The sequence below is a fragment of the Sminthopsis crassicaudata genome, chromosome 6 (assembly GCF_048593235.1).
Source record: "Sminthopsis crassicaudata isolate SCR6 chromosome 6, ASM4859323v1, whole genome shotgun sequence".
Lineage (NCBI taxonomy): Eukaryota > Metazoa > Chordata > Mammalia > Dasyuromorphia > Dasyuridae > Sminthopsis > Sminthopsis crassicaudata.
Genome location: NC_133622.1, coordinates 194264617 through 194286910, shown reverse-complemented (window position 1 = coordinate 194286910; position 22294 = coordinate 194264617). Strand labels below are relative to the sequence as shown.

Sequence of the window (22294 nt, the reverse complement as noted above, 5' to 3'; positions counted from 1 at the left end):
CCATTCTCATTAATGCTACATTGACTGAACCTTTGTAATTCAGTAGCTATTTTAATACTGACCTTCCTATAATTGTTTCATTCAAGGGGCTCTCTTTTCATGCAACTGTGGCTTTTTGCCACTGATATCTAGCTATCAGCCCTGACCCAGAGCCAGATATTTGTTAAAAGCCTAAAGTCAAGTTTTATTGTTTCTTACAGAGTGGAACAAGCAAAAGTGAAGGAAAAAGGGAAGGAGGTGAGGGAGGGTGACACAATCAAGGCTTGGCCATTCTCTCTATGAGATAGCAATCTCATGGCACAGAAACGAGGGACTCTTTGGGCCTCCTGCAGGCTAGCTTTCTGAAAGGCAGGGTCTTGACCCAGTTAGTAGCATGCCTGTGTGTGGATTTTTGGTGAGAACAAAACAGATTTATTATCTTAGACTGTCTGAAAAGAGCATTTGACTAAAGTTTCTGGAAAGACATTTTTGGCCCCCAGGAAATTAATTTGGAAGGTATGTATATGCCTCGGTGATGCCTGCTTCTGTTTTAAAATTAGTGAACCTGTCATCCTTCTATAAATTCCTTCCTAAAGCTAGAGTTATTTTCAGCTTCTACTCTGCATTGTAATTTCTATCAGTTTGCTCCCTGCTGTGTAAAATAGGACTTTCATTGATTAGTTCTAATCAGACTTGAGCAGAGTCCCCTTTTAGTGTTCTAAAATTTGGTGAACAGGACTTTGTTTCTTTTGTGTCTTCCTTGAGAACTTGGGTTTATTTCTTGCTGAGAATTTGGCAAACCCCTCTTTGATAAAGCCAGGGGTTCTCAAACTACGGCCCGCTGAGGGCATTTATACGACCCACTGGGTTATGGCAAATGGGCTGAGGGCGGAGACAGAGTGTGAGTTTTTGTCTTTACTATAGTCCAGTCCTCCAACAGTCTGAGGGACAGTGAACTGGCCTCCTATTTAAAAAGCTTGAAGACCACTGGATAAAGCTATTGCATTTGGTAAAAACCTAAGGTTCTTGCTATGTTATGTTTTGAAATTTGCAAATGATACATTTTTCTGGTGATCAGATGCATATGACTTTTTTCCTTAGTGAGTCTTTATTAAGTCCCAAATATGAATAATTTATCAAGATAGTATTATTTGTATTAAGTCAATTTTAATAACATGTTATTAATACTGAATTCTAACCAATGTTAACAGAAAAAGAAAAAAAGAAAAAATGTCCCAGCCAAGTCCAGAGAAGTGCAGCCTGTCTTCAGGGGGAAAATTATTAGTCTCTGTTAATGAGAATTGTTATAATTCTTTGTGTGGTTGGATTGAAGCTATAGTCTATTAGAAAGGGAATCATATCCTAGAAAATACCTGACTTCTAAAGTGATTGTGAATGTATATGTGTATATACCGTTCAACTTCCTATTTTAAGTATTGGGATGACATTGACCTCTTTGCTGTAGCTTAGTTTAAGCTGACTGCTAACACCTCTCCAAAGGTATGCTTGGGAGTTAGCTTAGGCCCCTTTCTATACCTAGCACCTAAGTTGGAAGACTGGTTCCTGCATTCTGTGGGTACAAGGCTCCTTCTATGAGGAGGTAAAACAGGTAGACACCTATAAGGTGTGATATAAAGAGCACCAGGAACAAAAATCTGTCCTCCAAGCACCCGCCAGGTTTCCTGCCATTTGATCATTATGAAGATGCATTCTTTGGGTATAGAAGCCTTGTTAAAGTTTTACTCTTGTATTAGAATTTAGTTGTATCTAAAAGATACCATACTTTAATATCATCTAATACATTATCAGAGATTAATTAGATAATCATATTGTTTTTCAACTATGCCAATTATCTAAGAACAGGTCCTTGCCAGAATGGGGCCCAGGGTAGGATATGGGAAGGAAATGAGAGAAGTTGGTAATGAAAGGGAAAATGAAGACAGGCTTCACCTACTTGAGAGAAATGCTTATAGGAACCCTGACTAGTGATCAGTGGGAGAAGAGTTTCAGGTTCTCTGCTTTCACAAGACAGAGGCGGGGAACAGCAGTCTCTGGAAAGGAGATTTTTTGCCATACCAGATGGAAACCTGAGACTCTTCCCTAATTTTCTTTCATTGCTATGGGAAAGATTGAGGAAGGAGAAAAGCAGACAATATTAGAACAGGAATACTGGCACACCTAGAGGGGCAAAATGTTACCTGCTGAGGCTGTGGCTTACTGCCACTGTTCTTCCTTTCTTGGTGGGAGTCATTGATTTATTTGCGAATACCTGGCATTGTGGCAAGGCTGATGACCAGGTGGGATAGTGGATCACACACTGGACCTAGAGGCAGAAAGATTGACCTTCAAAAACTGCTACTGGATCACTCTGGGCAGTTCACTTAAAGAAACTGAAACACACGGTAGTTAGCTGTGAAATGGGGATAATAATAAAGCCTGCCTCCCTGAGTTATTGTGAGAGTCTAATTTGATAACCTGTCTAAAGTTCCTTGCAACTCTTTAAGTGCTCACTACTCCAACTCTCCTTCATTCCTGAACCTTCACAAATCTGTAGATATCATTATCTTCCCCTCTGCCTGTTGATGTTGCTCTTCTCTGAAGAACTGACCCAGATGTCACTTCTTCCATGAAAACTTAATACACTCATCCCTAACTGAAAGTGAAATTTATCACTTTGTCTGGAATGTCTCCTTTGTACTCATTACACTCTACCTTGTGTTACGTCTCAACTGTCTCATAGATTGTAAACTCTTAGAAGTCTAGCAGCATGTTGTGTTTTACCTTTGTATCTTTGTGCTCCATGCATTGTCTTGTACATAGTAAGGATGAATTATGGTTATTGGTTTCTATATTGGCTAAATGGATGATGGACAGCACAAGTATCAGGAAACATTCTTTCCTTTTTCAAAAGTGTTTTTAGTAAAAAATCTTTTTTTTTTCCTTTATAGAACTCCACCAGTGTTGTCGCTGCCTTGTTGATAGACTTCAAAAGTTCCTTGCTTCCTTATCTTCCAGTTGAATTTCACACACAAAGCAATTTTCTGATGATTGCCTTTTTCCCTAAATCCAAGATGTATCAAGCATTCTATGCAGAGGTAACACCAGTTTATTTCAAGATTTCTTTAAAGAAAGTGAACCAGTTTGGGGTAAAACATAAGCACAGTGCTAATGCACACAGTAGGCACTTAATGTGGTTTTGTGGGGGGGTGGTATTTTAAAACTACTGCTGATTTATTTTAAACAACTTTAAAAGTGAGTGGGAAAATGGCACGATTGTTAGGAAAGTCAGCAATGAAGTTGGAAGAACTATATGGATGCTTTGGTAAAGTAGTAGCACCAAGAATGGTAAAAAGCCCCATATCGACTATCACTAACTTTTGCTGAGACCTCACTGAGGCAGCTGCCAAAATGGGGTACAGTTTTAGTCTCAGAAACTTAGAAACCAAATTTAGACTATCTGGGTTCTCTAAGCTGCTGTCTGAGAAAAGCACAAGGGATAAGATAGTTTGAGCACATTTGATAAGAGAATGGCCATCATTACATTGAAGAAGGTCACTGGAATTAAACTAATCTGTAAGACCTCCCCCTTGAATTAGATTTTGGGGCTGTGAAGCTTAGTGTATAAAGGAGTAAATAAGGGGTTTTCTATTTCTTTTAAGATTCTCACCCAATCCTAAACAGGCCCTGGGTTTAGACCCATGTTTAGGTGTATGATTGAATTAGTAACTCTCTCATCAACTAGAGAAAATCATTCTTTGTGGTCTTGTTTTGACATTTGGATCCTTAGTTTAGATGTTAGGTGCCTTTGGCTCCAGCCAGTAGAGTTCTTGAGTCAGATTTCTAAATTATGCCATCATTTGTAGCCTCTAATCACCAGTTCCTTTCTTCCCTGCAGTATGAGAGGCACGATTCTGCACCTGACTCTCCTAATCTTTTGTGTGAGAAAAATCTTCTTCATTTTTGTAGATATCCTTAGCTCCTAGTGATTGCTTATTTATGAACCCCCTTATTAATAGCCTGTAGTTACTACTGGAATTCTTATCTGTATCTCTTCTTGTTAATTCATTCCAGTTTTAGAAAACAGACTTTGTCCTCGTTTGATGTATGGTACTTCATGTCTGTTTGCCTACTTTTGTGGCTAGTTGTCGCCTCTTCCTGAGAGTGAAGGCTGCTAGAAAGAAGGGTTTTGAAAGGTGCTCAAGGAAAAGGTTTCACAATCTTCTCTTCTAGCTGTCTGTTTCCTAGTATTCTCATTGTAGCTCATTGTCTACTGGTTCAAGTTTATCTTAACTATTGTTAATTCTGTCCAACTAACTCCATGATAGAATTTTTCTGGCAATTCCTGAGCAGGTGTTGGTCTTTTTTTAAATGGGAGCCTTTAGGAAAGTAGACCAGGCTTGGCAGAAGTCTAGTGCTCCATCTACCATGTTTCCTAATGGTGAGAGTGGATTGGCCAAGAACTTTTGTTAAATGTCAGTTAAGGAATGAGTTACTGACCATATAGGGGGGAAACATCCATTATGGGTAATGGTATCCTTGAAGGCCAATTTTCTATGTCAGAGACCTTATCAACAGTCAAGGAAGAGAGATGATCATTTCAAGGAGTCCTGAATTATAAAAATATACTAGGTGGGAAACAGCTTATTGAACACCCACAAGTATCCACACAGAAAGTATAGTTTCCTTTCTGTGAGATTCTTTTTGTAAGAAACAAAATATAATATCAAGAACTCTACTGATTCACTGATGAATACAGGAAAGATTTATTTTACATTCATACAAGAATAGATGCTTAGATGAGTAGACACACCTTTGAAACTCCAAAGACGGCATTTTATTTCCTGTCCTGAAGCACAAGTCCCTCCCCTGATTCTCCATTAAATGGACGTTTCAGAAATTACCCAACATGAATCTCCACCTCTCATTACATAGCCAGTCCCTGCACCCAAGAAGGGGTGCACATTCTAGAAGGGGGAAGCTAACTGAGGAGGATTAAGGACAAAGAACAAAAGATTCTTTTTAAATCTCAAACTACCACCTGCTTACCTTCTTTTGGGGGGAAGATAAACTCCACCCTTGATTATTCTTTGATGTCCTTGTGGGTTTCAATTTTCTAATTTAAATTTTATTTCTCCAATTTGCTTTTCATAACACTGGAAAACAAAATATCCATCCATTTCTCACATTTTGGAAAAGGGGAAAAAAAGATTTGAGGAGTCTTGAAAAATCTTGAAGCTATTACGGGGAAAAAGGTCAATTTGCTTCCTCCTCAGGTTCAGTGTTTGAGGTAGAAGTGGAGCTGTGGCTGGTGGAGTTCAACACTTTTCTGAGAAGCTTCCAATCTAATTCAACAAGCATATTATTAGCATCTGCCCCATCCACTTGTACTGGATACCAAATAAAAAATCCCACCCTCAAGGCGCTTACATTCTATGGGAGAGAGTGAAGATTGGGGTGGGAGGAGTGTTCAGGGATCCAGCATATAAATAGAGAAGTACCCACATGCTAATTTGAGGAAGGATTAAGAAAGACTTCCTTTCAGTAGGAGTTATCCTCCCCGGCCTGGGGAAGTTGGAGCAGTGGCTCCAATGCCCACCTGCCTGTCTGCCCAATTGAGGGGTGGCACCAAACCAGCCCTTCCCAGGGCTTTGGTGTTAGGAACAGAGCTTTGAGGAAGGTGTCTCCTCAGTCACACCAGAAAATGGAAGTAGGAGGATGCCATACATAAGGGAGGCCAGCTGGAAGACTTTTCCCAAAGGAGAAAGAGATCTGAGCTGTTATGCAAAAGTCTAAAAACACAAGAGATTTTTTAACCTAAGGTAGATCAAGCTCATGAAGTTGGAGTAGGTTGAAGCTGTGCCCAACAAAACTGGCTCTGTAATTTCTTTTTCTTTCTTTCTTTCTTTCTTTTTTTTTTAAATCTCAGTTTTATAGAGCTGGTAATATAAGAAATGAACTCCGGCTAGGGAAATCCAGTAATCAGCTTTTTTTTTTTTAAGCCTCTGCCCTGTTTTTGCAGGATTGAGCCTCACTGCCCTCCCAGCTCTGTGAGCCACTCACTGGCAGAGGTATCTTAGAAGCTTGGTTTTCTATAGTCATTCAGAATGAGTTTTAAAATGAGATATTTGTAAAGTCCTTTGCAAATCTCTGTGTGTCATTTAAATGCTGACAATTCTTCTTATTGTTTTTGTTATCACAACTCTTAGAACCTCCTATTTGGTCTCCCTTCCTCTTTCATCCTGCAACCCTCCTTCTCAGTAACTCCGGCTCCCCAGTGCCTCTAGGGTTAATATGAACCTGTGATTGACACAACCTGGCCTTATCTTAGCTGCCCACCTTTCTTACTTTTACCCCCCCTCCCCAAATACTGTATTCCTTGCTCCTCCTCACACAGGACACGACGTCTCAGCTCTCCCTGCTTTTGCTCTGACAGTACCCTACCTCATGCTTCAGAGGCTCCCCCTCCTCACCGTTTCGGGCTCCTTCAAAGCTTAGCTCTAGTATTCCTTCTGTAAGAAGCCTGCCAGTCTGCTTAGCTGGGGGCACAGTGGGGAGTCAGGAAGACCTGAATTCATATGTATCCTCAGACAATACTAGTTGTGCCATCCTGGCCACGTCACCTTGCAGATGGTTTCTTCATCTGTAATAAAGGAATAATAATATCTCCCTCGCAGAGTTGTTGTGAAGATAAATGAGATGATATTTATAAAACACTTGCAAACCTCAATGCACCATGCACATGCTAGCTCTTACTATTAACTTTGTGTTTCATGTATATACTTACATATGTACAAGTTGTCTGCTTTATTAAAATGTAAACTCCTCAAAGGCAAGGATCATTTCCCTTTTGTCTTTGTATTCCCAGTGCCTCCTGTAGTGTCAAACACACAGTAGGAACTTAATAAATGTTTGATTAATTAATTGATGATGAAACAATGAGTGAGCACACACTGAGGGGCTTTGCCCTTTCTTCTTCATGAGAGGAGATTGGAATCTGCTGAGTCCATTTGATTTTGTCATTTATTTCCCCACACTGCCTACCTGCCTCTGCCTGAGAGCCAGTCCATTCTGATCGATTTACCTGGGCAGTTTCTCACTACAGGATGGCAAAAGGAGCAGTATTAGGAATCTAGTCTTGGTTCTGCTGCTTGGGAAAATTGGGGCTTTCACCAGGTTCCTTTGCTATTTTCTCTAATGAAGTGAGCTCGGCTGTCAAATGGAGCTAACATGTGCCTGACCCACCTCTCGGCTTCATGCTAAACATTAAATAAGACAATGTCTGCAAACTGCAATCAGCTGCTGCTGTTATTCCTGCTTTTGAGAGCACTGCCTGTCCTCTTTCCCTACTCCTTCCTTGTTTTACATTTTGTTTCCAGGCTGGTCCTGAGACATTTGTGTGACCCCCATTCTCCATTGCTTTTTGAAATGTTAATGTACTGCTCATTCTTGAGGTTCTTTTCTGTCTGCCAGGCTCAGGACATGGTCTTCCCCTGGACTATGTAGCCTATGGCCAGTGGTCGTTACTTCTGCTCCCAGGTCTGCTGTGTCTCATGATTCTTACTTCTTAGAGGATATCGCCTGAGTAATTCTGATAGAATTAGAATAGAACCCTGGCTGACTCGAGCTAAAAGTTTATAGAATTAAAAAATTTTGGAGATGGGAACTATTAGAGATCACCTAACCTACCCCTCATATCAAACAGACCAGGACACAGACCCAGAAAGGGCATACAGTGAATTAATAGTAGGGCTGGTATTCAACCTCAGTTTTCTTGGTTCCAGTACAGATACCATTTTGTTCTTAATAACTTGTTTTCCCTACCTCATTGAGTCTTACACACTGCAAAAGGGCCATCTTTCTGGGAAACTGCTGACTTTATCTTAGTAGGTGGTTAGATGCAGGGATGTATGGGGCCCTTCTGACCAGGCCAAGGCAAAAGGTCCACTTCCAAGCTCCCAAGAGCTGCCTTGTCATATATAGGGCTTCTTACCTTGCTGCATCAGAGTTTAAGAAAGAGCTATTAATGAATTAAATGAATATATAGAAGGATTTGGAAACATGAAGAATTTTTTTGAGTTAATATTCATTTAGGTTTACAACATACTTCTCTCACAACTACCCTCTCAGTCCTTTTCAAGATGTTTGTTTTCATGGGAAAGTCTGTGGAAATATAGAATGAGTCTGCTTCCTCTCAATTTACGATTATGTAAAAAGTCTGTATCTTCCTAATCAAACCTCTGGGAGCACCCAGAGACCCCCCTGCCAAAAATCTTCAAAGGAAAGCTCTGAGGATGACCCTTCACTGGCTTTCCCCCTCCTCATTTCTTCTCTCGTTGCCAGGCAAGAGGCCCAGCATTGAATCCAACAGTGTGTCCATTCTTCCATCTCCCTACACCTGAGCCACCTCAGACAGAGAGACACAAGCCTTCCTTGTTTATTTGTTATGTGCTCCAGGGAAAACATTGCCATGACGAAAAAACATGTGTGCTCTCTTTCTCTTTCCTACTCCCACCTCTCTCACTGTATCTGTGTTGCATTTGTCCATAGTAAGTACCTCAAAATCAGGGTTCCAGAGTATGATGATGCTTGTTTGGGAAAATGTTTGTCTAGACCCCATTTAGAGGAAAGAGTGTTTGTTTTTGTGGTTTTGCTTTGAGCTGACAGTTTAGGTTTTCAACAACAGCCAAATCCCCGTGTGGTTTCCACATCCTATTGTTGGGTTTTAAATGCTCTTTGCATGGATTCTGTTTTTTTAGGTCTTCTCTCCTTGGCAACACCCAGCTAACTCAGAGCTGGCTTTAAAAGTGATCCAGGAAGACGGATTATCTGAAGAACAAAAAAGATTGTAAGTTGCTGCTCTTAGTCTTTAGGCCTTCTTCCCTGATGTACATACACTTGTATTTGAGGGTCTTTGCCTCTGTCCATCTCACATTCGTGGCTTGTTGAGGCTATGAAAGGATCAATGCTGTCATCTGTTTATTGTAACGTGCTCTCCTGGCAGTTACAATTACTAGTCTGTCCTAGACCCACCAGAGTACCTTTGACCACTGTCCTTTGCAGTGTGAGCTCTACCCGGCTCGCCTCCTCTGAGGCCTTCTAAGGTCTCTGGCCACAATCTCTTGAATCTATAGCTTAATAACCGGTAGCGCACTCAAGAACAATCACGTGTAATCTTAAAAGCCTTTATTATACCTACTCACATAATTCCCTAACTGATGCCCTGACTTGTTGGTTCCCGAGTGAACACCTGGTCAGAAGACCCATGTGTTCACTACCAAAACCCTTACCTCTTTTGGCTACCCATCTTGGCTTGGCCACCCAGGCTAGGGAGCCAGGGTGAACAGCAGGTTAATAGAGGTTAAAGAGGGCGGTTGCTGCCTGCAGTGGGCTTATATAGGGCCTGTGAGGTCACACACACAGCCAATCAGCGAGAGAGTCACCCATTACGAAGCTATCTCAATATGGCCAGGATCCCGCCCAAGGGCAGTCCTAATATCCACAGAAATTATTTCTGGGCCTCAATCTCCCGATGCACTGTGTCCGCCCATTTAAAGGGCCCTTACAATTCCCTTTCTCTTGTTTTGCGGGAACCGCACATCTCACCAAGCTAAACTTTTAGCACCAGCTATAGTTCACTTGATCCATGAGATGACAGTGTTATGCCCAAGAAGGTACAAAGCAGCAGATCAGTAAACAGAAGTATGACAATGAGAACCAGGCTCAACAGTGGCCCAAATGTTCAACCCATTCATCAAAGTCATACTCGAGATAATAAGCCAAAGAGGTTGGATGCCAATGAGGTAGGATGTCAACACTGAGGTGGGAAGTCAACAAGGTAAAACATCACAATTCTAGTTAACAAATATCAGTAGGTAGGTTGTCACAATTCTAGTTACATTTATCACAGTTCTAGACCAATTCTAGTTTCTTACAATTTTCTGTTGCACTTTTCACACTCCTAGAACAATTCTAGCTTATCACAATTCTCAATTGCACTTGTCACAATCCTAGAGCAATTCTAGTTTATCACAATTCTCAATTGCACTTTTCACAATTCTAGAACAATCCTAGCTTATCACAATTCTCTATTGCACTTTTCACAATCCTAGAGCAATTCTAGTTTATCACAATTCTCAATTGCACTTTTCACAATTCTAGAACAATTCTAGCTTATCACAATTCTCTATTGCACTTTTCACAATTCTAGAACAATTCTAGTTTCACAGGTGCACATAAGCAAAGTCATGTCCAGTAACATTGTCTCAATAACAACGGCAGGTGGGTGCGTTGGTTTTTCACCCACTAATTTAAAAGCATAGTCCTTCAATAGAAAGCATAGGGCAAAGCCTCTCCCCAGGCCACCATATGGCAAGTGGCCAAAGGAGAAGCAAGCAGGCCCATTGTCCATTTACAGTCTTTATATTGCATATCACCCAAAACAGTCCATCTCAGCTGCAACACTGGAACCGTGTCTGCTGTCTCTGGTGTCACGGTCAGGAGGGGCATCGCTGCCATCAGCGTCTGAAGGGCTGCGGACATCTGGCTGGTCTCTCTGGACTGTTGTCTGGTCCTTCTCTTGGATCCCCAGGTTACAAATGTCTCTGGTGGGGATGAACTCTACTGCTGGATCTGCACCTAGGAAGGAATGTCCCTGGGGCCCAACTTGGGCCTTTCCAAATGCCATCCAGGCCTTTCCACATCACAGTGGAAACAAAGTTGTTGTCAAAAAGATTAACAAGTCAGACAAAAGTCAGTCTGTCACTTAGCTGCACTTTCTGTGTATGCCTGAAGTGCATTGCTAAGGTAAAATGCAAAGAATTTAAAAATGTAAAACCAAAATAACTTTAAAATGTAAAATCAAAATACTTTGAAGATGTAAAATCAAAAATGTTTAAAAATGTAAAATCAAAATACTTTGAAGATGTAAAATCAAAAATGTTTAAAAATGTAAAATCAAAATTTAAAAATTGTAAGCAATCACATATCCCAAAATTCCCTTCTCTTGTTTAGAAGAGATCTTGGGGATAGTCTGTGCAGTAATGACTTTACTAGAACACTCGGCTATATCCCTGAATTCTTTTGCCTAAAAATCAAAGTTTGAGTTTCTGATACCGAATTGTACTCCAGGAGTGTGAATCAATAAATCTGATATTACTTTTCCTCCTGGGTCAAAGATCACACACTGTCTATTTATTCTAGTGATTAAAACAACAATTTTCCAACCCATTCTAGACATAAACACTGTTTTATAAGTACCCGTAGGGGGTTGGGAAATCAAGCTCACCTGTGGAAGTGGAAAATCTACGAGGTAAGAAAAGAGGAGTTTCAACTCTCCAAAGACGATCCTAGCAGTTTTACAAGTATAAAACTCCACTCTCTCTAACTGCAAGGTCTTATCCCTGTAAGGTTTCTTAGAAATTAACTGAACTGCATCTTTAAAACTTTTCTGATTATACTCAATACCCCACAATTCCTTTTTGCCTTGGGGTATAAAGCCTACTCCTGTCCTTTGAGATGAAGACACAGGAGTTTTGAATGGATTAATGGGCAGTGCAGATGGTATTATCGCCCTTCCTTTTCCTCCTCCCCCTTCTCCCTTGGCCCAAGAAGGTGAGGCAGAGGGAAGAAGAATTGGAAAATCCCCCAAAGGCTGATTTAAAATCAAACCTGAGCTTTGCACATAAAAAGAACTAAACTTCTTCTCAATGAAAGAGTAATCAATAAATTCCTTAAAACAACAATGCACAAGGTAAACCAACAAAACGCTAAGAAGAATTTCTACAACTGAAGTCCATGTGATTCGTTTATTTCCTTCTTTAGTTTCTGCCACTGGTTTGAACTCTTCCTGTTCTATCTGTAGTAACCTAGCTTTTTCTTCTTTCTCTATCTCCATCTGTAGTTTAACCTGCAATTCCAGCAACTCTTGCTGTGGCATTTTATACTCTCTACTGTCATACAATCGCATTAGCTCTAGGTTGCTCCCTCTCCTAGCTCTATTTACTGGGTGTGGGGATAGCCTTTGTGGAGCTTGATTACAAGCTTCCTGCTGTTCTTCAGTGGTGATCTTTGTTAAAAGATCTTCCATCTGGCTCTTTAACCTCTTGATATAAGCATTATGTTCAGCTGTGTCCTTGAGTCCGATCCCAGATTTACCTGGGTCCATATTGCTTCTCTGTCTTCCCTCTTAAGTGGCGTTTCTACCGGATCTTTCAGAATCTTAATTCTGAATATTAAATATTTTCAAAACCTGATAATTCCTGATGCGTCCACCACGTTGGGCGCCATTTGTAACGTGCTCTCCTGGCAGTTACAGTTTATCAGCCTGGACTGTTTATATGCCACACATTCTATTATCTAGAATTCTCAGGGGGGAAGAAGCTTGAGAGATGAAATAACAAAGGATCAGAAAATCACACCTGAGTTGCTTCCATCCCAATCAAGCTTTCATCACATACAAAGAGTAGGTGAACCAACTGAGTGCTCAGTTGGACCTGCTTTCCCTCCCTTGTGGTCTACCAGCAATGACAAGGCCACATGCCACGTGCTAAAAAAGTGGGTAATGTGAATGCTCTGGAATATGAACAGTCCCAAATTCATTCGACATTTTATTGGCATTCAAAACACAAGCATTTTGAACAAATTAAAACATGTGATTGTCTGAAAAGGGTTTATAAGGGGATTGATTATAAATAAAATTAATTCCAAATTATACAGCACTTAATTGTACTAAAATTTCTTATTTCAGATACTCCAATATGCAAAAACTCTTTACTGCTCAGTCCCTTCCTGTTGGGGAAAGAGGGAATCAGCTCAAAATCCTGAATGCTCGTCTCCCTGATCTAGACAGGTGAGCCCCTGGGTTTCCTATTGTGTATCATTTGTAGAACTTCTGGCAGATTATTATTATTATGACAGAAAGCGAATTTTATGGTTGGCAGGGGGCGGGGTCAAGCTCCTGGGGCTTTCCCAACTCCCCTCGGTGCCCAAAGCAGTTGCATCACATGGAATAAGTTAATTCTTCAGAAGAAAGTGCCCTGAGATTTATTTTACAGCAGTTAAGTCTAGTTTCCTGCTTGAATGGGTACATTCAAGTTGTGTTGGATATTGGAAGGTAATAACATCAGCTTTTGTTTTTCTAGGTTTCTCCCACATTTTGCCATCTGCAGTGTCAGCCGGGAGCCAGTAATGAGCTCCCATTTTCCTCTCCTCCTGCAACAAGGTGAAATTGAGCCTGCTCAGAAAGAGGAAAATGATAAGGTGACCGAGCTAACTGTACAGGCTGTGCCTGAAGGGAGGGCCAGGACCTGGGCTGGAGCAGCTAACAGGGAATCTGCTCTGGGTTCTTTAGAGTTTAATAAATAAATTCCAGAAGATTCCTTTCATAAGCTGACATCCCCTTCAAGCCTGATATAATGGTACATCTGAAACCTGCTTTGGACAATGTGTACAGAAGTCTCCATTAGCTCTTATAGCTGATCCTAAGGAAAATTAGACAACACCAGAACCCCTTCCCAAAACACATCCTTACATAAGGCCATGGCCCTCTTGAGCCTCTTCTCCAGAATACTAGATGGTTTGTTGAGAGCTACCAGAGCTTACCTTGATTTACCACATAAACCAGAGGCCACATTTCCTGGCACCTGCTGTAGGACAGACAAAACCAAACAAGTAAAACCTTCTTCCCAAGGGCCATGTCCTCCTACATTCCCTCCTTCTACTTTCCAATGGACTTCATTCCCTGGCACCTGCCCAACACCTTCCTGTCTGTTTTTTTTCTTCCTGTCCATTTGTATTGGACCTTTTCCAATAAAAACTGGAAACTAACAACTACTTGAGACCAAACCTTTGGAAAAACGGGAAGTGGGACAGGTCACTTTTGTTTGTTTGGGGGAGCTAGAGAGAGGTCTACCAATGACATAAGGTTGTGCCACGAAGGCACCAGTTGATGTACTATAATAAAGAGGACCCAAGGTAGAAGCTCTTCAAGGACAGGGACCATTCTTCAGCTTTGTCTGTGTCTCTCCAGCACCAGATCCAATACTTTGTATTTCATAGGTTCCTAACCAATGATTTTTTAAAATTACATTGATATTCTACTCTAGTAGATTGGGAGGATAGGGAGGGAGTAAGAGGAAGGGACTACCTCATTTTCCCTTGGGTTGACATTAGTTCTGAGGGTTGGGCCTCCTGAAGCTTGGTGTTGGCACATAGGAATGGAGGAGAGCTGGATTGGGCTTCTGTGCTTTAAAATCAACATTGTTCATCAATCTTTTAGTTTATTATAACCCACTGTCAAATTAAGGAAAGAAAACCATGTGCACTTGCCCTTCCTTTTCCAATGAATTCAGTCCTATTTATTAAACCCCTACTTTGTGCAAGGCTCTTTGCTGGAGTCTCTGCTGTCAAGGAACTCATTCTTTTGGGGGAATAAAAAGCATACAACAGAGAAGTCAATATAAAGTGATTTGTGAGGAGAGAAAAGACTGACAACCTGGCGAGTCAGGAGAAGCTTCACACTGAAGTTGGTCCCTGAATGGAGTCTTGAAAGAAGCAGGAGATTCTCAGAGGCAGAGGGAGCAGCCAGGCCCACGTATGGCAGACCCAGAGTTGACCTTAATGACTGTCCAGCAACTTCTCTCAAAAGTTCCCCGTGCAGTGGCACATGTTCCCTTTTCTCTACATTCCCTCTCTTTAATTCAACGGCCACTTCTGTGCAGCCAGTGCCCAAATCTGCCCCTCGCCTACCTCTTGGGCCCTAGACATATGCGTCTCTGGATGCTGTAGGATATCTTCACCTTAGCCCTTTACATTCATCATGCCCAAACCAGACTCATCATCTTTTTCCCCAAACTTGTTTCTCCTCCTGGGTTTTTTGGTTCGTTTGGTTGGTTTTTGTCTGGTTTTGTCTGATATCACCAATGACCCGTTCTCTCGTATCTGTTAGACTGGTGTTAATTAGTGATGTCTTCTGATGTCTTTCCTTAACCAGTCAGCAAGTCCTTCACTCTCACCCATCCTTCTGACATTTCTCCTGGCCATTTCTTTTCAGTTCTCCCACAGTACTACAGATGTCATTATCAATCAGTCTTTCTAACTGGTGTTCCCACCTCCAAATAATCTAGCCATTCCTAGACTCAGAAATTTAAGTGGCTCCCTAACTACCTCTCAAGTAAATTTCTAATTTTGGGGGGTCTGGCTTCCTCTCCAATCTTCAAGGTCTTCAACTTTCTGAGATCACGCTATATTTCCAGTCTTCTATGCTACATTTCTCTCATCTATATAGTCTATGCTCAAGTGATCAAGACCTAATCTCCTGGGTTCTCTTGCTTCCATATCTTTGCTCCCGATGTTTTATATTCCTGAAAATCCTTCCTACTCTTTATTTGATGCATTCATTACCTGCCTTTTAAATCTCAACTCAAATACTGCGTTTTCCTTCCTTTATGCTTTGAAACTAATGACCTACCCCCTTGGACTTGGACAAAATAGGTAACTGTTTTGAGGGGCAGCTTTGTAATGTCCTTGCCATATCAAATTATTATGATTATCTTTGCTATTTGTGCCCTTAAGAAAGTATACATTCTAAATTGTTAGCACTACTGTCTATCTACCCAGGTTACTTATACCTTCGGAAGCTAATAATTAATGTGCAACAAGAAAATGGCATTTACACACATATATTGTATCTAGGTTATATTGTTAACACATGTAAAATGTATGGGATTGCCTGTCATCGGGGGGAGGGAGTAGAGGGAGGGGGGATAATTTGGAAAAATAAATTAAAAAAAAAAAAAAGAAAGTATACATTCTATAAAGTTAATGACTATGTTTTAGATAATAACAAAAGTTGATTCTATTAATAACAAAAATAGCAGTAGCTAACAACTGTATAGTGTTTTAAAGTTTGCAGAATGTTTTGTACAGATTATAGTTTACTTGGTCCTCATAGCACATCTTTAAAGTATTGTTATACTCACTGACAAAAGAGAATACTGAGGCTGAAAGCAATTAAGGGATCTGCTCAGGGTCACACAACAAGCAAGTGGAGGAGGAGGCCAGATTTCACCTGCTGGCTCCATCCGCTGTAGTGGCCCTGGAGCTGAGTGCTTTCCACACCCATTCCATTTAAACTTGGTCTCCACCCTGGCACTGTGTTTTCACACAGTTCCTAGTTGTTGAATGTCTTTTCCTTCCCCTAGGTGATTATGAACATTGTCACCGGCCTACCAGGCTGTCACGCCACTGACCTAAGTGCTTTCCTGGTCAGTCTTCACAAGGAATATGGAAGGTCGGTATGGCTAGCCTTGTCTTTGCTTTGGGTAAAAAGGTCTCAGATGAGAGGGCATCTTGGCCATGTGGATAGTTCTTTGTTGATAATGATCTTGTTGAAGAGGTAAATAGGGGGCAATGACTAGTATGGAAACTTGAGTGATTGTGGGTTGAAGGATCATTGTAGCCTGATCCTTGGAAGATATATGAATCCACATCAGTGCATGGGCTGTGGACCAAAAGGATTCCTAGAGCCCAATATGCAGAGCATCTGTTGAAGGTTTTCCCACATCTCATACAGACCATCTGTTTATTTGGCAAGAAATAATCTTTAGAAAGCTTTGCTGAATGCTTCCTGGTTCTTTGTAGAGGGAATGAGTTCAGTATATAGGAGGAAATAGACACAGACCCTTTTGGACTTGGTCAATGCAGGAATTCGTTTTGCTTGATGATGCATATCTGTGACAAATATTGGGTTGGGTTGGGGTTTCAATTGGAGGAGTGAGAAAGGGAGAGAGAGGGGAAAAAACTCTAGTCAATTAGAGAAAAATTTTAACTTTTAAGCCCTGTTGATTGAGATGCTTAGCTGGGCTTTGATGTCTGCTTTGTCCATGCTTTGTCTCAGAGGAAGGAAAAAAGGAAGGAAGCAGGAGAGAACTAAAGGAAGAGTAGATTTGTTTGGAAACCCTGTAAGGGGAGGTCCTTCGGAAGTGCTCGGAATTCTGATCTTGTTAAGTACTAACCCATTGACTAAATAACAGCCCAACTAATGTTGTGATTCAAGTCTTCTCAGGTCTGTCAGTCAGCATAAATTATCTATTTAAGGATCTGTTCTGGTCCAAGCATTGTGCTAAGCACTGAGGATATAAAAAAAGGGTAAAAGGTAGTCCTTGACCTCACAGAGCTCACAATCCCAATTTGTTTCAGTCTACTTGCTTTTTATCCTAGTACATGTTGATTAGAACAAAACTGAGTTTTAAATAATCTAAGCCTGTACTGACCTTTTGTAAAATCAGAGAAGAGAAAAAAAAATTTTCTGGGCTCTACAAATTCGTATTTCGTTCTCTTCACAAGCTCATTTTCATATTTTTACTTTTTTGCCTTAGTAGTTAATAAATTCTTTTGAAAACGTACTTGTGTTTTGGGATTAGTTAAGAGGAGGGAGTCTCCATAGAGATGAAACAAAAGCAGTTGGTCACAAAGATGAGAGCATAGGAGGGAGGAGGGGAGGCCTTTAGGTCTGAACATGATTAAGATTATAATTAAAAAAAAAAAAAAATAGTAGGCTCCAGATGGACTCTGGGATTTAGACCATCCTTCCTTGCTTTCTTCCTTCCCAGAGTTAGCAGAACATTGCCTTGTACAGTCCCTTGTTCTGGATTTCCATCTCTGCTCCCTACCTGATCACAGAGAACAGTCCCTTTTGTTCAAACAGTTCTCATTATAAGCAGAACCATTGATAGAAGCCCTCTAAACAGCAGTTGGGGGAGAGGGGGTAAAAGGGGAATCATCCTGTGTCTGAATTTGTGTTATTTCATAGGTGGATGGTGTATAGGCAAACCATGGACACCCCTGAATGTTTCAATGCAGCCCACTTCCAAAAATACCTGACCAGTGCCCTGGAGGCCCAGCAGAACCGCAGTGCCAGACAATCAGCATATACTCGGAAAAAGACAAGATTGTTGGTGCTGTTACAAGCGTAAGTTCCTGAGAAGCTGTGTCTACAGAGCAACTCCTGCGAAAAAGATATGGGAGTATGTCAGTAGTGTGACTGACTATTGGTCAGCCCTCAAAACTTCACTGTGTTAGACTGCATAAAGAGAGACTCTAGAAGGTGAAAGGTGACAAATAGTCTTGTTCTTCTCTGCCCTGCTTAGACCAAAGCGAGGTCATTATGTTCCATTCTGGCTACCTTACTTTTGGAAGGATCTAGTCCAGGATGTTAAAGAGGCTGGAGTCCATGCCCTATGAGGTTTGGTTAAAAGAACTGGGGTTAGAGCAATGTTCGTATTTTTCAGCTTATTCATTCTAATGCTTGAACTTTTGCTTGAAGAAATCATAAAAAGAGGGAAAGGAATGAAATGATTAGTACATAAATATTCATGATTGCTCTATTTCTAATCACAAAAAATTAGAAACCAGTTATATATACAATTTGGAGGATGGCTGCATAAATTATATATTAGTATAATGAAACATTATTGATGTGATTTAGGAAAGCAATTTTCTAATTCCAAATGATGTGTTTGGGGTTCAGCACCAAATATTGGGATTCAATACTATGAAGAATTCACAATGGTCATTATCTTTGGCAAGAAATATCATAACCAAAAACCAAAGCTCTCATTTCCAAGGAAAAATTCTATAAATATCCAGAAATATTCAGAAGTAATTCAGGTACTAAATAACTACAGTTGGGATCACACAAGACCTGGTAACTTCTCCTAACAGTGACAAAACAAAATAAAAACAAAACAAGGTTTCTTTAGGAGAAGAGGTACAGAAAAAAAAAAATGAAGAGGTACAGTAGATACCAGGAATGGTAAATATGAAAGAGATTTGGGAGAGCATATAATTAGCAGGAGCAAGAAAGGTGTTTTAACAATTAACAATGGAAAAAAAAAACAGTTCCCTAGTGGAACTTTCAATTATACAGGAGAAAGGGAATATCCTATGAGGTTGGAGTATGCCCTTAGCTGGCAGGCTAAGTCTATAGAGGAGTTTAGCACCCTAAAGGAATTAATTATAAGAAAGGGAAAGCATAGTGTGCTTTCTAGAGCCCCCAAGTTGGGGTGCTAAAATATATGTGAAACATGGTGGGGGAATGAAAGAGACAGAGTGAAGGAGAGTGCCATGGCATGTTTAACCAAGATGGTGTGAGCTATGGGCAGATTTATAGGGGAAATTTAACCTCAGGGGCTTGATCTAACTTGGATTTCTGATTGGACACAGCTAGGTGGGGCTACCCACTACTACCACAGAGTGTGAGATTGTAAGATTGAACGGATCCCCATCTGTGCTTTTCTCCCTGTTGCCTCAGGGAGTAATTTTATCAGAACTTCAAGCTTGTCAAACCCTACCTAGTTAAATCCAGGACCTTATCCATTTTGTTACTTTAAAAAAAAAAAAGTGATAAATATAAAGAAGAAATCAAAGAAACATGGAAAGACCTATACAAGATGATGTAAAATGAAACCAGCAAAAAAGGGAGCCACATGTCCAGGTCCATTTGCTGACTATATTCTTTTTTTTTTTTTTTTTTTTTTTTTTTTTAAAGAGTGAAAGAAGGAATGAAAATGGCATCGAAAGTGATTGAATTTAGATCAGACCTTGAAGATGACCAAAACAAAAGCATTTTCTTTGATTGTGGTTTTTTAATTCACATCTGTTTTTTTGAAAGCTGGGGATTTGACATAAGATGTTGAGTCCTATTTTATGTCTATATGAGGGTTGAATTGATAGTTAAACCCTTAAACTTGGTGTCAGGAAGATATGAATTCAATTTGCCCCAGAATTAACTAAGTCTCAGCCCAGGCCAGTCATTTAAACAGTCTCAGCTTCAGCTTTCTCTTCTGTAAAATGAGGATAACAGTGACCCTTACTTAAAGAGATTGTTTTAAGCATCAAATGAGGTACCTGTTAAGTACTTTTCAAGCTTTCATGTGCTATATATAAATGCCAGCTTTTATTAACTTTATAATTTTTAAAACCTTTTTTTAAGCTACAAAAAGACTTAAGATTTTCCTAATAATTACAGACATCTCTCCTAAAAAGGAGTTGAGTAGTTGCTGTAAGTAGAAACCTCCCCCTCCTTGGAAGTCTACAAGGAAAAGCTGAATAACCACTGGTCAGGAATGTTGATAGGGATTCTCCTTCAAATATTGGTTAGACACAGTGTCCCTCATTAAAGTCAAGGGCAGTAATTTTGTTTGCAATCATACCTCATATTGGTTCATTGTTTCCATTAAAGCATAGGCTGAGAGGAAAGACTGCCTTTGGTACCCCAACTCTTATCATAAGGCTTACAGAAGGAGGGCTGATGTTTCAGAGATAGAAGGGGTTGAGTCTGAGTCCAGTCATCTCAGGCAATCACTTCTCTTCCCCAAGATGCAATTCTGCTGAACTTCTATGAGAATTCTTTGCCTTGACTTTGTCTAAATGTTTGCTACTCTGAAGCAAATGAATAGTCTGAGCCATTAAATGGCTTATTTCCTCCTTGTCCATTTGTTTTTTAGCACTTATGGAATGAATTGGCATTCCAGCCCAGTGAGTAAGGAGTGTTGCTGAATTGTGGGGCTAGGAAGGAGATCAAAAACTTTACAATATGCAACCGATGGAGTTTCCAACTTCTATAGGGGATAGAAAGGGGATTGTTTGTTTTTTGATTCAGACGCTTAATGTTCCTGCCTCCACACAATGCCAAAATAATACTCTTCTTAAGGTGTGACGGCATTACTCCCTTTACCTGTAGCATAAGTCAATTTCCTTAGCTTATTTTGAAGTATTCTGCTTCATAGTACACTAGGTTGCAGCCAAGCTGATGAACAAAGGTTCATTTTAACTTCCGGATCCCTGTTGTTAGTGCTCTCCTGCTAAATTTTCTTGATGCTATGTCCCATGTATACCTTGAGTCCCAAGAATATAGGTCCCTTGAAGGCAAGGGTTTTTTCTTGCTTTGTGACTATGGTGCCTTGTCCATATTAGAAGTGTAGTAAATGTTTGCTGAATTGAATTGTTGATTTTCCAGTTCACAGCAAGGGGAGCAGTTTCACAACTGGAAGGCAGGAGTTGGCAAGCCTGGCATCTTCCATGTGACTGGAGTGAAGACTGGTCTTTCTTTCATACAGAAGTCCTTGCTCCTGTCTTAGCAAGTCAGGACCCTCAGATCGAGTTACTGTAGCACCTGAATTGACCTACATGTCTCACTGGGGATCCACAGCTTGTACCAAATATCGTGTCTCTAGGGCAGTGTTATTACTGGCCAGACCAGTGCCCTTGAGGCTCAGCTATGGATCCCTGACAATTTCCTCTACTGTGCGTCTTTGGTCCATTCCCTCTGGTATGAACTGAGGTTTAGAGTTTCACTGCCTACAGATGGCTTTTGTCTTGGGACAGTTTGAGTAATCTTTCAGGGAAGTCTGTTGCCTTTCTGAGCACAAAGTAAAGTTTTCTTTTGTTTCCAGAGACTAGCAGGTTCCATTTGACTTCACCAATATTGACAGTTGGCATTGAAGGCCCTAAGATTTTGATATCCACTAAAATTGTTGACTTAACTGGTATTTGTCTTTAAGATTGAATTAACAAAAATCCTTGACCTGATTAAATCATAGATTCAACCAGAAAATACAAAGACAGAGTAATAGATTTTAGCAGGCAATTAGTTAGATTCTTAGGAAGTATCCTTACTTTGGAGGAAAAAAACCCTACTGTTTGATGAAGAGGAACTTAAGGCAGAGACAGATAAAGAAGAATCATAGGTTTTACTAGTATAATAAGAGAATCTAAATTCAACTAACATTTATTATGTACCTGTTATGTGCCTGGGGTTGTGCTAAAGGCCTTTGGATTAGAGAGCTGTAAAATCATGAACTCAGCCCTCAGGGACAGGCAGTGTAACAAGTAGAATAGAACATTGACCCAAACAGTATGCTATCAGACAACTGAGCAAAGGAGAAACCTGAACAAAGCACTCCAGGAAAAAGTGCTTCAGCTGGTGAGAATCAGGGAAGGTTTCTTGGGAAAGCATGGTACCTGAGTTGTGGCTAGAGGAAAAAATGATTCCATCAGAGGAGATGATGGAAGAGTGCATGCTAAATAGAGTATGGTTTAGATGCATAAAATAGATAACCTGAACATATGATGGAGTAGGGAATGGTGGAGCTTCCACTGCAATCACAGTACCCTGCCTGCCACCTTGTAAGCACTTCATCAATGTTTATTAATTGGTTGACTGATTAAAGGAGGTTCTCTTCAGATAGCTTTATTTAATGAAATTTCTCTATGCCATTCTTTATTTGTATCCTCAGTGTCTTGCGCTGGGCCTGAC

General features: G+C 40.5%; 1 protein-coding gene across 3 annotated transcripts in view; it reads left to right on the top strand.

Moving 5' to 3' along the window:
• DNAAF9 (dynein axonemal assembly factor 9) overlaps positions 1-22294 on the top strand; it is a 161667-nt gene that overhangs the window by 96475 nt on the left and 42898 nt on the right. For all 3 annotated transcript variants that reach the window (XM_074272830.1, XM_074272829.1, XM_074272828.1), the window contains exons 22-27: positions 2928-3074; positions 8736-8824; positions 12725-12826; positions 13119-13236; positions 16179-16267; positions 17789-17947. In XM_074272830.1, coding sequence (XP_074128931.1) covers positions 2928-3074; positions 8736-8824; positions 12725-12826; positions 13119-13236; positions 16179-16267; positions 17789-17947 — 704 coding nt within the window. The remainder of the gene's footprint in view (positions 1-2927; positions 3075-8735; positions 8825-12724; positions 12827-13118; positions 13237-16178; positions 16268-17788; positions 17948-22294) is intronic.